Raw genomic sequence first — 16,694 nt, 5'->3', positions numbered from 1 at the left:
TTGGAGGCCCACACGTTGCATTGGTTATATGTCGGTCAGCCGAGATGGCTGAGTTTCATAAAAGGGGGGGGGGGGTGATGTAGAGACATAAATAGCGTCTCTACGGCGTATATGCCGACTACAACTACAATTGGTAAAGGAGGGTGCACGTAGCTCTCGAGGGAGCCGACGGAGACGTGGCGGAGAAGCAGGCCCTACAGCGCAGGGTCCCGTCGCAGAGAGAGAGAGGTGACGTGCCAACTCAGGGGAGTGAAGGGGGCCCGGAAACGGGGGCCCGGAAACAGGGGCCCGGAGGACATGTGACGCTGGCTCCAGTTCTGTCTCGAGAGACCGAGCAAGGGGCGTGGCCGGAGGCCGAGTGCGGCCACGCCCGGGAGGATAAGAGGGACGGGGGCAGAGCGATCGGGGTTTTGGTGGAAGGAGCTAACCACGCGGCGTTGCTTTCAGGGGTTTTGGAGCATCCGTCGGTCGTCGGGGACTCAGTTTACATAGAGACCCCTTTGGGGGTCTAGAGTAACCCCGATTATTGTTAACCCGTAGCCCTGTTCGGTCGTGAATAAATCGTGGTGCCTCCAGAATTCTGTGTGTGCCTCTTGAGGTACACACTACAATATTTTATTGTTTCCCTTCTACGTGACTTTACCGAAGGAACCAAGAATTTGAATCCCTGCAGCCATGAAAGCTGTAAATCAAAATTTATGTACAAAACTGTCAATTATAATCTGTGCTAATTGTGGAGAGGATGGCCACGGATAATTCAAAATTATGGATAATTATAATCCAAAAATATCCATTCTCCTCGGATCTCTTTGCCAAAAACAACTCATATCGACCGATCGATGCCCGTGCTCAGTGATAACACTCTTGCTCTTACGCAAAATACTCAGCCCACAAAGTCGATAGCAGAGCCACGCCAATCAAAATCAATCAAACTCTGCCCACTGTTGTAAGGATATGCAACTACTGCACTGTGGAGGCGATCACATGGATCTCGGATAATATACCTTTGTTCGGTTTAAGCACGTTACTTGTCATGCACATTTCCACGAATAACAATGTAAAGCTGTTTTTAGATCATTATTAATTTGGGCTTAAGGGAAAATTCATGAGTTATTAATTGGTGCCAAAATCTCAGATGCACGGCTAATCCGCAAATTGGATAAACCACACGCGGATAATTTATACATAGTCAAACCTCTTCATTGGCAGATTTTTCTTTCGTGAGATTAGATTATTTGCTATTTTATATTTGTATACCAGTTCAGCTTATGCACCTTTTCCCTTCAACTATTTGCGATTTAGCAACATCGCATCACGGGGAGGGGTACCTGCACAGTACCGGAGCACTGTTTTACTTCGATCATGGGGTCGAAGCGTCGAGTGAGTGGAGGAAGTGAGAACGAGCATAAAGGACAGAAAAAAAATTGATGAGTTTAGCTAAAAAAGTAGAGTTGTAGGGTAAACTTGGTCATGGTGGCGGTGCCTCAGCTGATTATCATCACACCCCCACCATCATCCAAGGGAAATAAACCTTCCAAATTTACAGTATAATTTGTTTTATTTAATTTTCTCTATTTTATGTTGCTGTATTATTTGTTCCATGAGCTATTGTATTATTATACATTTTAAATACGTATATGAATGTTGAGAATAGGTTTTCCCATTCTTTCTGGCAACAAACAGGGGTTAAGATGTTAGAACATCTAACTGAAATCTTTTACAAGGAATCATGTCTGCATTAACCACAATACTTGTGGTCAGAATGCAAACCAAAACATATTCTGATAATATATGCATTGTCTTTGAAACTGATTAGTCCACACCAGAGACAGCTTTATTTTGAGCCTAGTCTCAAAACGGTGGCGTCCTCTGGTCTAACACCGTTTTGAGAGAAGGCTCAAAAGAAAACTGTCTCTGGTGTGGACCAATCAGTTTCAAACACAATGCATATGTTATATTCTTGGTTCTTTCGGCAAAGTCACGTAGAAGGGAAACAATAAAATAATACAAATATAAAACAATACAATTCTAACGACGTTTCGACTGCAACACAAGCAATCATCATCAGGTGTGAAAACCACAGCAAGAAAATTTATTGTTTCCTTTCTACGTGACTTAACTGAAAGAACCAAGAATATGAATAACTGCAGTCATGAAAGCTTTAAAAAAAATGTAATGCATATATTATCAGAGTATGTTTTTGTTGGCATTCTGACCACAAGTATTGTGTTTTAACATCTTAACACCTGTTTGTTGCCAGAAAAAAGGCGAAAACCTATTCTCATATTTTGGTACTGGCAAAGGAGGTCGCCTGAGATATTAATGTATTTATGTGTACAGCACAGGATTATTGTTATGAAACATTTCCATTTTCTCCCATATGTTCAGTCAGACACGGGAACAAATCCCGTTTCCCAAATAAAGATTGTCTACACACGCGAATCCTACTTTCACGCAGATTTTCAAGAACCAACCCCTTGTGGATGTCGAGGCTTTACCATAATGCAACGAAACTATGTTTTATTTGACCAGGTAAGGCCCACTGAGCTACATAGTTCTTTTTCAGAAGCGATCTGGCCATAAATTACAGCTCAACTAAGTGTCTTAACATGTGGAAATTTATAGCAGTCAAATACTCTAAACGCATGTTTCTTAATATGGAGAAAAATCCACGCGACCACGGGGAGAGAGACACACAAATTCCAAATATACAGCAGGCGTCAGGGTCGGGATCGAACCCACCACCACGCGAGGTAGTTAACATATCCTCGCCACCGTGGCGCCATATTAACAAAAACATGTGCAAAGAAACGTGGAATTACATGCAGAGACAGAAAGAGGAGCACACCGGATAGTTTGCAGGCTTGAGCAAGACTCGCTATTAGAAAAGACGATGGTCAGGAATAGCAACGGTGTGGCAGCTAAGGAATGGAATAAATTGGAAGAGTATGCCCACCTAGGAGATGAAGCGATGAAATCAGTCATCTGAATCTGAATATTTATTTACACTGGAGGAATCTGATGAGCTATTAAAAGCTATTTTTCCCACAGATGTCCCGTAGATGGATTGTGCAGGTGCTGGATGGATTGTTGCTTGGCGGGACCGTGAAAGGTGGCGTCGTCTTGGGAGAAGCCTTCATTTAGTAGTGGATTATTCATGGCTGAAGATGACGATATATGCTGATACGGTACTATAATGGATCATTACTTTTTAGGTTGTTTGTTGTTGTCTATGCTGAAATGTCACGCGAGTTTCAATGTTCGCAACGTCGGGGTGTGTATGGAGTAGGTGCTGGCGACGAGCCGCCTTGACTCGGGTGGGTTTCTCTCGAGTCACAGGATCTCAAGCCTCTCGAACGACGACTATGGGAGCTACTCGTGCATCCTGGCCAATGAGGCCGGCTCCACCAGCTGCGTGTTTACCCTGACAGGTTAGCCCACGAGCCGAAAACACTCAATTACCGGCTTGCTAATTCACACTTTACTTGTACAGAGTTGTTTGGTGAATCAACAGAATGGATGATAACCTAACATACGGTAACTATGAATGCTTTTTTAAATATAATTTGTCAAAGCCAATTTTTGATATTGGATATTTCTACTGTAACTCAGTTGTTGAAGCTCTGATTCGTATTTGGTTGTCTCTGCTCTGATCTTTATTTAGTTATTTTTGCTCTGATTTATATTTGGTTCTTTTTATTATGGTTTCTATTTAGTTGTTTTTGCTCTGATTATAATACACACGCTTCATTTTTGTACATCTTTTTATATTATTGCTGTTGCCATCTTGGTCACTCAAGTTATTCTTTCAAATGAGACTCATCTTCCTCCCTGGTTCTTTCGGTAAAGTCACGTAGAATGTCGTCCCGACAGGTCTGTTCCTTTCACCTGAAGAAGGCCACTTGTGTTGTGGCCGAAACGTCGTGAGAATTTTATTGTGTTATTTAATTTTATTAATTTATTATTTTATTCTCATTCTACGTGACTTTACCGAAAGAACCAGGGAGGATGAATCCTTGCAGTCACGAAAGCTTTAAATTGAGACTCATCTTGGTCTCTTGGGTTCTCACTGCCAGGTTAAACAAAATAAACTCGATACTATACTTTAAAATGTCCTGCCAAAGAGCTTATTCTGCTCATGAACAGGCAAAAACATATGCAACTGCTTTATATGTTTTTAATAGATGTGTTTGAATGCAGTTAATACATGTTTACTCAGAACAAGCTACATGTGATGGATTTTATCCAAATACATATTTGTAATCAGGATGTAACTTAGCAGCATCAGTGGCAGCCATTAAATATAAACATTTCACTTTTTGTGTAATGGTAAGTTACTTAATGCATATGAACACGATGTTGATTGAGTTAATCCTACGACTAATTCAAACTCAGCCATAGCCCAGTGGTGGAGCAGGTGGCTCACAATCGGTCGTTGGGGGAGTTCAATTTATGATTCGATGGTACGACTCAGCTGATCATCCCACTGGGGTTGATAAAATGTGTCCCACTTTGTGTCAACAGTGGTTATCTTACGGATAGGCTTACCCCCGACATGGGAACGTGTAATTTCCACAACAGAAGATGAGCACCACCTACATTCTCATTTGAGCGGGGCGTCACTTTGACCTTTGACTCTTGTTATATAGAATCGCGTGAACAAGGCCCATTGTGGCAGACAAACAGGGGTGACTCAGAGTGTGCGCTGGTGCTTGTGTTTGGGGAAGGAAGGGCACATGCCCCCGAATTTTACTACGACAATCCGTCGCCAGTCCACCTACAGCATCTCTGGGTCTACTCATACCTGGTGCAGTGGACTCAAGCTGAACCCACAGCTGTGGACCCAGTCACTGAGTACCGCCTGGAGGTGCGACAGGTGAGTTACTATATTGCGATTCACACCAGTCACTCACCATCAAGCTGTCACCCCATAATCACTCTTCTTTTCGCTACTGAAATCGTAGCTATTCCCATGAAATCCAATCATTAATTCCTCCACCCATGTTGAGGAAACGGTCTACTATACTGACTGTTTATGTCTCACCCATACTGTTTTGAACTAACACACTGCAGGTCACAACAACACTCACCCACTCACACACGCGTTTGCGAACTACTGCAGGTTCAATCACTTGTTTATTTCATCACACTGCTCGACTCCCTCTCATCGTCTCTTTTCCAAATTTCTGATACACTTTTGGACTTAAAGAAACCCATTACTCTTATCTATTACTAGCAGGAATGTACCCGGCATTGCCCGGGCGAAAAATACACACACGCACACATCGACTTACACACACACAGACATCGACCCACACACAAACACATCGACTCACACACCCACATACAACAACAACAACCGCCATTCGCCACTAGTGGTGGTGACGTCACCACGATGCTTGTGCCAGGCTATGTGCACCTTGAGGCCACGTGAAGTGTCGAACGCCCGCTGGCCACAGGTCGACTGACTGAGATGACTGGCTGATGCACCACTTGTGCCCCCTACTGTGCCAACTTGCTGTGCTTTAGCCACCCGGCACTCCGCTAATTGTTGTGAGCGTCGCTCCTCCGCCCTCCATTGTTGTTGGAGGGCGACTTCCTCCAACTGCCCAGTAGTATCCTTCACGAGCCTCCGCCACAGAGGCCGATCTTGTCACTGCTGGTACCAGTCATTGGCAAGTCCACTCAGCTCCACATCCTCCTGTACCACATCACTCCATCTCTTCTCTATCCTGTGCCGTGCCCGTTATGCCCCCTCGATCGGGTCGAACAAAAGCTGTTTAGGCATGCGGTGGCTGGGCATGCGGGCTACATGACCCAGCCAATGCAGCCTTGCCTGCCGGAGGAGCTCACTGATGGGACTTTGTCCAGATCTTTCAAGGATTTGTGAGCTTCTCACACAATCCAGCCTGGGTAAACCCAGGATGGATGGTAGGCAGGCCAGCCCAAATGTTTCTAACCGGTGAAGATGTTCCATTATGGGGGTGCACGTTTTGCAAGCGTAGAGAAGGGAGGGAATGACCGTGGTAGAGAAGACCTGCAGCTTCGTGCGGAGCGACAGACCAGGTAGCTTCCACACAGCATTACGCAACAAAAGATATTGCCGCTCGATTGATTCGGAGTGAAACACACACACATACATAGATTCACACACACATCGACCTGCACACACATATGGACTTACCTACACACACATCGACTCACACACACATCGACTTACACGCACACACAATTTTGTATTTATTTTCACTTACACACACACATACATCGACTCACACACACATGGACTTACACACACACATAGAAATGGACTTACACACTCACATGGACCCATGCACACACATCGACTTACACACACACATCGACTTACACACACACATATCGACTCACACACAGACACATCGACTAACACACACACATCGATGCACACACGCACATCGACTCACACGCACACATGGACTTAGACACACACATTATTATTTTAATATTTCCTAACTTAATTTTGAAATATTACTTTTCTATCTAAGTGAGTTTAGCGAAAGAAGCAAGAAAATAGCACTTACTTAACAGTGCCGTGGTGAGGCCTAGTCTTGTGCAGAGGACTAGGCCTCGCCTAGTCCTCTGCAGGCTGGGGCTGGGCTGCTATTCCTCCGCCCCTCCAATCCGCCTGCCCTACAGTAGCAGTACCTACAAACTGTACAGTAGGACCTACCCACTCTACAGTAGTATCTACCCACTCTATAGTCGTATATACTGATTCTATAATAGTCTATATCGACTCTACAATAGTTCTCACTTCACAGAGTGTAGTGGTGAGGCCTAGTCCCGTGCAGAACCCCCGACCTCGCCTAGATTGCCCAGCCGACCGAGGTGGCACCTTGGCAGGCTGGGGCTGAGCCGCTACCCCTCCCACCATCCCCCCGCCCACTCTACAATAATAGTACATAAGCTCTATAATATTAGTATCTACTGACCCTATAGTAGTAATTGCACATATTGTGGTGGGGGGGGGGGGAGGAAATCACACTTTGAAGAATGTACTTCAGCCTTGCGTATTTTTCTTGTTGCATTTTTTACGTGAATGAGAATCCCCCCCCACCGAACACGTGCGCGTCGCTAGGGGGTGTGCATGCGAGATGCATGCTTTGGCGTGTGCTAAGCCTGATGACGATTGCTTGCGTTGCGATCGAAATGTCATGATATTTTCATTTTTATTTCTATCTACGTGATTTTACAGAAAGACCCAAAGAATACGGTGTAAGGAAATAAACAAATAATAATAAATAGTTCTAAATTGGTAATTAAAGTACTTTAAAGTTGATGGATGTGAAATCGGAATAGGGCTGGTTCACCACAGGGCTTATCGCGTGATACCTGGAAACTTTTTTTAAACGTGAACCCCACGGTTTGCGAGCCAAATCCTTTGCAAGTTGCAGCCACACACAGACAGACACACAGACAGACAAAAATGCCTTTTATAGGTTAGATAACCCTCAAGAGCACTGTTTGCTGCTGGCCAATTGCCGTTTTTAGTCTTTAAGTCTGTACTTAGCAACTGTGAAAATATATTATTATATAACACACACCAGACACACTTGAGTTCACACAGTGTGCTTAGTGCTGGAGAGACGATGTGTTTAGTATGGCAGTGTGTGCCCTCCCAGTGTCTGCAACTGCACAATTACATTCGCAACTCAAGTGGTTTAGGCAAATTGAAGGAAGTTAAACTGTTCAATAATTAAGTAGCATTCACAGCCCACCCGTTAAATTCCGCTTGCAAACATAATTAAAGCCTTCTAAAATAAGGTTACTTTGAAAAGAGAAAAACCATAACATGAAATTAGATACTTAATATTTAATACACTGTATGTCTAGGCTTCCAAAGCCATTGCGCAGAAAATGCTTTCAGCTGGTAGAGATTCCCACAGTGCAGTGGGTAAAGGTGTAAGTATGGCTGGCAGAGTGGGTGTACATTTGTATGTGGACTCTATGTACGTGTTGAACATATGTACATCAGTAGTGGTGCGGTGGTTGTGTCTACCCATTTGTGTATGTACCTATGTGCCGCTGGATGTAGCCAACTGTGCTAATCGGAGGTGCGGAAATGTACTTGGGCATGCATCAGCTTAAGACGAAACTAAATGCTCTTTCATTTGTTGAGCTGGGCACTTCCATAATATATGGACTGTGTTCCTACAAGTAGTCAAAATGGGCTTGCTCACTTTAAAACATGCGAGTGCCTGCATTACACTGTTCATAAAGTACCAACAATGGAGAAAATTCTATTTTTATTTTGTAATTAACACTAACAGCCTTGAAAAAATCTAGATGCAAACTGGGACATGCTTAGGCTAAAACAATCACAAACATATTACTGTTAGTCACAAACAATTCTCAATTTTCATTCCAAAGTTTTGGGGCTCAAATGAAAAACATTTGATTTACAATTTCTAAATTTGTTTTCATACTCTTTGGTTCTTTCGGTAAAGTCACGTAGGTAGAAAAATTAAATAAAATAAATCACGACGTTTTGATCGCAACACAAGCAGTGGAACTGCTGAAACTAGGAAGAACACATCGAGAGAGCTGTTACAACAAGAAGTTATATACGTGGTGAAGGGCAAGCAGGCGGGGTCTGAGCTGGAAAGGAATTCCATCCCCGCACGCAAGCACATCAGTTGTGTTAATGGGGGAGATTAGGGAGAGAGATTAGCATGAAATTAACTTCCGTCACCATATAAGAGTATTGTCCCCACATATGCACACATCAGCAGTGTTATTGGGAGATTAGCACTATGTTGATGGAAGAGATTAGGCAGAGAGATTCGGGGGATTAGCAAGTTAATGTCATGTCTGTGTGTGAAACAAGCTGCGGCGCTGCCAACTGCGCTGTGAGAGGCAAGCGCGTTCACACAAGAGAACTACTGCAACGGTGGTCACGCCAGTGAGAGACACAGCCCATCACACAGCCAGAAGCATCGATACATCGAGGCGAAGGGAGCAGAGATGGCCATGTTAGTGAGACCCCAGCCCGTTAATGAGAGGCACCTAACAGGGCAATGCAACGCAGAGAGTCGGAGATAACAGCCAAACGGCAGGGAAAAATTGAAGCACCACAGCAAGTTACGACTTTGCTTGGTTAATAACGTCCTTCCAATGATTGATAAGCTTATACCCATCTTCTCGGTTGAAATTGTCTCCGTGTTTATATATCTGAATGGCTTCATGGAGAAATCTTTGATGGCAGCCCGAAGGTTTGAGAGTACCTTGGTCTCGAAATAAACAATATCGTGGGAGCCCACTGCGTTATAACAATGATCAGTCACGGCAGAGGTATTGGTTCTGCCGTGTTTCAAATCTGCCTTGTGTTCGCGAACACGGTCCGAGACATGTCGTTTTGTTTTCCCAATGTAACTGCTACTGCAGACACAACTTAGTTTGTAGACACCAGGGTATTGCATGTCAGGAATGACATCCTTCACAAATGGGATCAAATCACGGATTTTGTGTACTGTATTGAATCGGACCTGGCTCTTGTGTTTGTTTAAGATTTTGGAAATATTTTTGGTAACACCTGCTACGTATGGCAAGGTGATGGTTGTCTCCCCATAGTTGGGGATACAGCTTTGCGGATTGTGCGGTCTGAGTATCCATTCATCTTGAGGGCTTGGTGTACGTGCTCCAATTCACTAGCTCGGTGGCGCTGGTCGGAGATGCAGTGGTGTAGTGTTCTTCTGGGCCAGATGGTGGTGGGAGTCAGGCTTTAAATAGGAATCCGTGTGGGTGGCTTTCCTGTAGACGGAATGTCCCAACGAGCCATCAGGCCTCTTCTAGAGCAAAACATCCAGGAATGGTAGCTTGCCATCTTTTTCCACTTCCATGGTGAATTTGATGGATGGGTGTATGGATTTGATGTGGTTGAAAAATTGGTTCAGTGCTGGCTGGCCATGTGGCCAGATGATGAAAGTGTCATCCACGTATCTCTTCCACAGGGAAGGACGTAGGGTGGATGTCAGGATGGCAACACAACTAACGTGCTTGCGTATGGGGATGGAATTATTTTCCAGCTCAGACCCCGCCTGCTTGCCCTTCACCACATATTTAATGTCTTGTTGTTACAGCTCTCTCGCTGTTTCTTCCTGGTTCAGCAATTCCACTGCTGGATTATTTTTTCTGCCTGAGGACGACCACTTGTGTTGCGATCGAAACGTCGTGATATATTTTATTTTATTTTTCTACCTACGTGACTTTTCTGAAAGAACCAAAGAGTATGGATTCCTGCAGTCACGAAAGCGTCAAATCTGTTTTCATATTTTAAAAAAGCAACACCATTTAATGTCCATATACAAACTATATATAATTGTCCAGGGTTTTTAAATATAAAGGTTAAAAACATTCATTTTCCAAATTCTTGGGAGCTCTAGCAGTTTTTAGAGGCCACGGGAACCAAAAATATTAATCTAGTTGTAAACTCAACTATTAATTTCAGACAATGAAAACGCTAATGTAACTATGCATTATTTAAATGTGTGTAAAAGGCAATTTAATAATTTTAAATTAAGCAATGCTATGAAACAAAATAAATAGTTCACAACCTTTTTGGACCCACGTACCAGTCAACCCTCAATGTCACAAAATTAATACGGGTCGAATATCAATGTATGGTATTCATAAAAAAAGATTAAAATCTGCAGATCACTTCCCACAGCCTTGCAGACCACAGATTGTGAACCACTGGTATAATAAATCATATTAATTATTAAGTAATTTCGTAATTTTGGTATTTGTCACACTCTTACAGTGCAGGGCTGTCACAAATGCGCTGTTTCACACAAGGCGTGTCATTCCAATTGAGTTCCAATCCGGCCACCACCCCCCCTCCTCCTCCTCGCTTGCTTTATCAAACTTTATTTATTATTGACTAATTTACACATATATTTAAACACTCTGCTCAGTGGTGTTAATCACCTCTTAAATGGACCGTGAAGTCAAATGGACAACTCAAGCCGTCGAGTGTTCATTCCTGAACAGCGGTTCCTCGTTGGTGGGACCAAATTCAGCGTGGCTCATCCTCGGACTCGTCTGGGTTCCTTTGTGGGCTGCGTCGCCCCTGCGAAGTGCTTAGACAATTCACGGGGTAAAGGGGTTTACTCCTCCACTCTCCAGAACATATACATCTTTATTTGCATATTTATAATATTTCTTTAAATACGGGCATACTGCTGTATGAAGGCGTCACCTAGCCTTATCTCCCCTCTAATTCACCATGAGCATCAGCCAGGGTCTGTCCACTGCTGGATGAATGCCTCGCTCCCCTAGCATTCTCCCCACTCGAATTCACCATGAGCATCATTGGCCAAGATCTGTCCACTGCTGGATGAAGGTCTCCCCAAGCCTTCACTAATACATCAGCAGCAGCCATGATCTATCCACTATTGGCTGATTAGCCATGCTTCACCCAGCTGGTCAATGCATCACTATCGACGTGGTCACCGCTCACAGACACCGCAAACCATTGTGGCGGTTTTGATAAAGCACGTGGGGCTGCTGCCCTTCATCACAGAACCACGCGGAACTGGCAACTAGGAGCTGGCACCCGAGCTACAGTGAGGGAAAAAAGGATTTGATCCCCTGCTTATTATGTTCGTTTGGCCACTGACGAAGAAATGATCAGTCTATAATTTTAATGGTAGGTTTATTTGAACAGTGACAGACAGAATAACAACAACAACATCCAGAAAAACGCATGTCAAAAATGTTATAAATTGATTGCATTTTAATGAGGGAAATAAGTATTTGAACCCTCTGCAAAACATGACAACCTTCAAATCTAGAATGACTTAGTACTTGGTGGCAAAACCCTTGTGGGCAATCACAAAAGTCAGACGTTTCTTGTAGTTGGTCACCAGGTTTGCACACATCTCAGGAGGGAGATCATTGACAAGATCCTCCCTTGTAGTTCTGGGCTGATTCCTTACCGTTCTCATGATCATTGCAACTCCATGAGGTGAGATCTTGCATGGAGCCCCAGGCTGAGGGAGATTGACAGTTCTTTTGTGTTTCTTCCATTTGCGAATAATCGCACCAACTGTTGTCACCTTTTCACCAAGCTGCTTGGCAATGGTCTTGTAGCCCATTCCAGCCTTGTGGAGGTCTACAATCTTTTCCCTGACATCCTTGGAGAGAAACAATAAAATAATAAAATATATATAAAACAATAAAAAATTCTCACGACGTTTCGACCATAACACAAACGGTTGTCATCACACACCTGATCACACACCTGATGACGACCGTTTGTCTTATGGTCGAAACGTCGTGAGAATTTTTAATTGTTTTATATATATTTTATTATTTTATTGTTTCCCTTCAACGTGACTTTACCGAAAGAGCTAAGAATATGAATTACTGCAGTCACGAAAGCTTTAAATCAAAATTTATCCTTGGAGAGCTCTTTGGTCTTGGCCATGGTGGAGAGTTTGGAATCTGATTGATTGATTGCTTCTGTGGACAGGTGTATTTTATACAGGTAACAAGCTGAGATTAGGAGCACTCCCTTTAATAGTTTGCTCCTAATCTCAGCTCGTTACCTGTATAAAAGACACCTTGGAGCCAGAAATCTTTCTGATTGAGAGGGGGTCAAATACTTATTTCCCTCATTAAAATGCAAATCAATTTATAACATTTTTGACATGCGTTTTTCTGGATTTTGTTGTTATTCTGTCTCTCATTGTTCAAATGAACCTACCATTAAAATTATAGACTGATCATTTATTTGTCAGTGGGCAAACGTACAAAATCAGCAGGGGATCAAATACTTTTTTCCCTCACTGTATGTGGAGTGGCGAGGGCGGGCAGTGCCGCATGTGAGCTGTAGGTTCCCCCCTCAGTACCCCGAATCACCCTCGCCATGCAACATCAGGGACTCCCCCGCGGACACGAAGGCCGGCACACGGTACCGGAGGTGGGCGGTTGGGAGCCGCACGCAGATCCGGGCGCTGCCCCTCGGCACCACAAGCACCACGTCTATGGCGTGGGGCTCATCAGACGAAGAGCGGCGCTCATCAGACATGGAGAACAAACACCTCGTGAAACGCACACAGTGAAGTGCAGTGCCGCGCACGCCGCTTCCACGACCACCTCCAGGTGTGTCGACAGCCGCAGCTGCTCCGTTACCTTAGCCGCTAATCTGGGAGTTCGCTCTGTGAAGATCTGGTGCTGTGTCAATGGCCTTCAGGATGTGTTCCTGCTCGAAAGAGGTCCTCCCCTGGCTGATGTGTGTGAGTGCTGCTACTGAGTCGTCTGGAACCGGTAGGGCAGACTGCTGCTGGTCTCTCATCCAGTAATTCTAGTCACTCAAACCATCAAACTCACTGTTTCCTCATCCATCACACACAACACACCCCGATACTTTCTTAATCAATGGCACCTCCCATATTCTATTCATTATTTTCCTTCAGTCTACAATATTCTACCATTTCATGATATTGTCCATTTCATAAGGTCACCCATAGCTTAAAGATTACTCGTCGACATGCATTGCTACATGTCTTATTATAAAATACATTATGAAGCTATTAATATTTCTAGAAAATTTCGGGCCATTTCCTACGTCGTGCGGAGGGCTTTGGGGCCTTCGGGCTTCAATTCGAACCTACGAAGGCTATCATAAGGTTAGGCTTGATAGGTTTGTACATTCTAAACTACTCTGAGTCAGAAATGAGTTGACAACAACATTAAGGAATATTTATTTCAACAACAACGTGTTGACCATTGTTAATGCTATAATATGTTAGAAAACAGTCCCCTATGGATATTTATGTGTGCAGTGCAGTACCGAACTTGACATTTTTACCGAAATTGACAATGTTTAAAATATTTGTCTTATCTTGTCTTCTTCCTTCCTCTGCTTAAGTTATTTGACCTTTTTAAATAATCATCACGATAGAAACACCGATGTTCAAATGTATCCAGTCATGTTGGAAGATGGGTCTTAAATAAAGTTTCTGATGTCGTAAATTGATCGAATCGTGGTGGCCTTAAACAGGGTGCTTCTATTTTTTAACACTTATATAGGACTATCGTTTTTAATGGAGAAAGAACGGATAATACACTGTAATATGATAACAAATGTATGTTAATAGCTTCAAAAAGTAAAAGAGTCTCCAGTTGTTCGCCGTCATTGTCAACACATGCCTGTAATCAATCTTCTCCAGGTGGTCTCCAGAGCCCGGAGGCACATTATTGTGGTATTGCAAATTCTCCGAAGTGTTAACATTTATTTGACGCATCCTGTATAGACATCGTAAATGTATTGCAAATCTGACTGTCGCAAACCAGATGTAATGTTTCCCAAACTTTAAATCAACATTTTACTGACATTTAAAAATGCGTAAAATGAATACTTAATTGAACAGTAATGTTTCACAAATGTTATGCGCTCCAAAAAATGGGCTTTTAAGAAACAAAATTTGGACAGAGTAACAAACTCACTTCCATTACAGTACGATATTGTTTATTAGTTCTAGATTTGAAGCTTTCGTGACTGCAAGGATCCATACTCTTTGGTTCTATTCGGTAAAGTCACGTAGGTAAAAAAAATAAAAAATAAAAATCACGACGTTTCGGCCACAACACAAGTGGCCTTCATCAGGTGAAGGGACCGTGCTGTCACGAAGACAGCGTTGGAATGAAGAAAGTCAAGCCAGGTCGCGTCCTTTAAGTTGTGTGGGAGGAAACAAAACGCTTTGACAAAGGAATTAGCATAAAATGATCATAGAGCACCTGACACGGGGGAGGGGAATTTACAAATGTACAAATGATGGTGTGCGAGGGAATGACCGTACAGCAACGTAACGGACCGGCATGGCGGGGGGGGGGGAGTTTACAAACGTTGTTTTGAAGGGAAATAAGCTGCTGTGAAAGTTTGGTATATCACTACTTTTCAATGGTACAGTATATTTATCCAAGCAGTGATATACCAAACTATCACAGCAGATTATTTCCCTTCAAAACAACGTTTGTAAACTCCCCCCCCCCCCACCGTGCCGGTCCGTTACGTTGCTGTATGGTCATTCCCTCGCACACCATCATTTGTACATTTGTAAATTCCCCTCCCCCGTGTCAGGTGCTCTATGAGCATTTTATGCTAATTCCTTTGTCAAAGCGTTTTGTTTCCTCCCACACAACTTAAAGGACGCGACCTGGCTTGACTTTCTTCATTCCAACTCTGTCTTCGTGACAGCACGGTCCCTTCACCTGATGAAGGCCACTTGTGTTGTGGCCGAAACGTCGCGATTTTTTTTTTTTTTTTTTTTTTTTTACCTACGTGACTTTACCGAATAGAACCAAAGAGTATTGTTTATTAGGTTGTGTGTTGAAACCAATCCTGGCCCATTACTGCCACATCTTCTCCATCACTCACCTTTAACTGAACAGATTAAAAGAAAACAGGTCCTTGGGGCATTGTCTTTGCCAATGTTAGAGTCCTCGTAGCTAAATTTCAACAATTCAATTATTTATTCAGTAATCTTTGCCCAGATCTATATTGTCTGTCTGAAATGTGGCTTACCTCGCATATAAAAGCTAGCCTGAAATAAACTGAAGGATATAATTATATCCTGATTAGACAATCAAGAGATGAAGGTGTGGCAGTATATGTGAAAAATAACCGACTGGCTATCAACAGAGATTGGTTCATGAAGCCATCCATATATATAGAAACAGACATAATTTCAACCGAGAGGATGGTTATAAACTATGCAATCACTGAAAAGATGTCATCAACCATTTTTGGTCATGACTTGATTTGTGTATTGTTGTCAACCTCCACTGTCAGCAGTGTGGGTATGTGGAGGGAGGTGCAAATGATTGCCTGGTGGTCCTTTGATTGGTGTCACTGCGTTGGCGTTGCTTTCTCCTACATTAACATTAGCTGCCCCGCCCATGCTGCTGACACACTTGGGCTACGCCCATCTCTAAATCTTTATAAACAGTTTGCCTTTAGAGGCTAACCCCCCATTTCCTGATGACGATCGCTTGTGTTGCGATCGAAACATCGTAGTTTTAGTTTTTATTTATTTATATATGTTTAAATTTTGTTATATTTAAATTACTGAACGAACCAAGAATGAGTCTAGATTATAGACTGCCAGTACGCGCACTCAGGTGCGTGAGAATGTGAGTGAGAATGAGCTGTGTGTGAGCTGCGTGTGAGTGTGTGTGAGTGAGCTGTGTGTGTGAGTGAGCCATGTGTGTAAGTGAGCCGTGTGAGAGTGAGACGTGTGTGAGAGTGAGACGTGTGAGCCGTGTGAGAGTGAGACGTGATTATAATACTTGTGTGTTGTAAAGACCATTGCCCGAAACATCGCCTATTCTGGATTTTATTTTGGAGGCCACCCCCAGCAAATGTAGTTCAGCAGCTTCATGGCTTCATGGCCGTGACGAGAGGGACTTCTGCGTTGTATTCCGTGGAATTCACGCTGTTCCCTGTCCTGTCTCTCAAGATTGGAAGAGTCGTGGTGAGAGGTGCAGTGGTTGTTTTTTATGGTTATTGTGCTTGCTGTTGTGGTTTTTGTTAGTGGGTGGTAATTTTGTGGTTGCGGCAAATTGATTATCCAGTAGTGATTTGCTACTGTGGTGTAACGGTGTCGCTTATTTTGTGTTTTGGTGGTTATGAGCATTTTCCCGGCGGG

General features: G+C 43.4%; 1 protein-coding gene across 7 annotated transcripts in view; it reads left to right on the top strand.

Annotated features, from left to right (window-relative positions):
• Positions 1–16,694, top strand: part of LOC116947659 (MAM domain-containing glycosylphosphatidylinositol anchor protein 2-like) — a 133,950-nt gene that overhangs the window by 61,722 nt on the left and 55,534 nt on the right. For 5 of the 7 annotated variants that reach the window (XR_012945704.1, XR_012945705.1, XM_076070990.1 and 2 more), the window contains exons 10-11: positions 3,290–3,431; positions 4,728–4,876. The exons of 1 other annotated variant lie outside the window; for it this stretch is intronic. Coding sequence is in view for 4 of the 6 variants with exons in the window: in XM_076070990.1 (XP_075927105.1) it covers positions 3,290–3,431; positions 4,728–4,876 (291 nt within the window). In the remaining 2 variants the exon portion in view is untranslated. Of the gene's footprint in view, positions 1–3,289; positions 3,432–4,727; positions 4,877–12,922; positions 14,020–16,694 lie in introns of those variants that run through there. One more of the 7 variants, XM_076070993.1, reaches the window with a different exon arrangement.

This window comes from Petromyzon marinus, chromosome 31, assembly GCF_048934315.1.
Source record: "Petromyzon marinus isolate PM22_M1 ecotype Great Lakes invasive population chromosome 31, UKy_Petmar_22M1.pri1.0, whole genome shotgun sequence".
NCBI classification, from domain to species: Eukaryota; Metazoa; Chordata; class Hyperoartia; order Petromyzontiformes; family Petromyzontidae; genus Petromyzon; species Petromyzon marinus.
The sequence above is the reverse complement of the archived record's forward strand: the minus strand, read 5'-3'. Positions and strand labels throughout refer to the sequence as shown.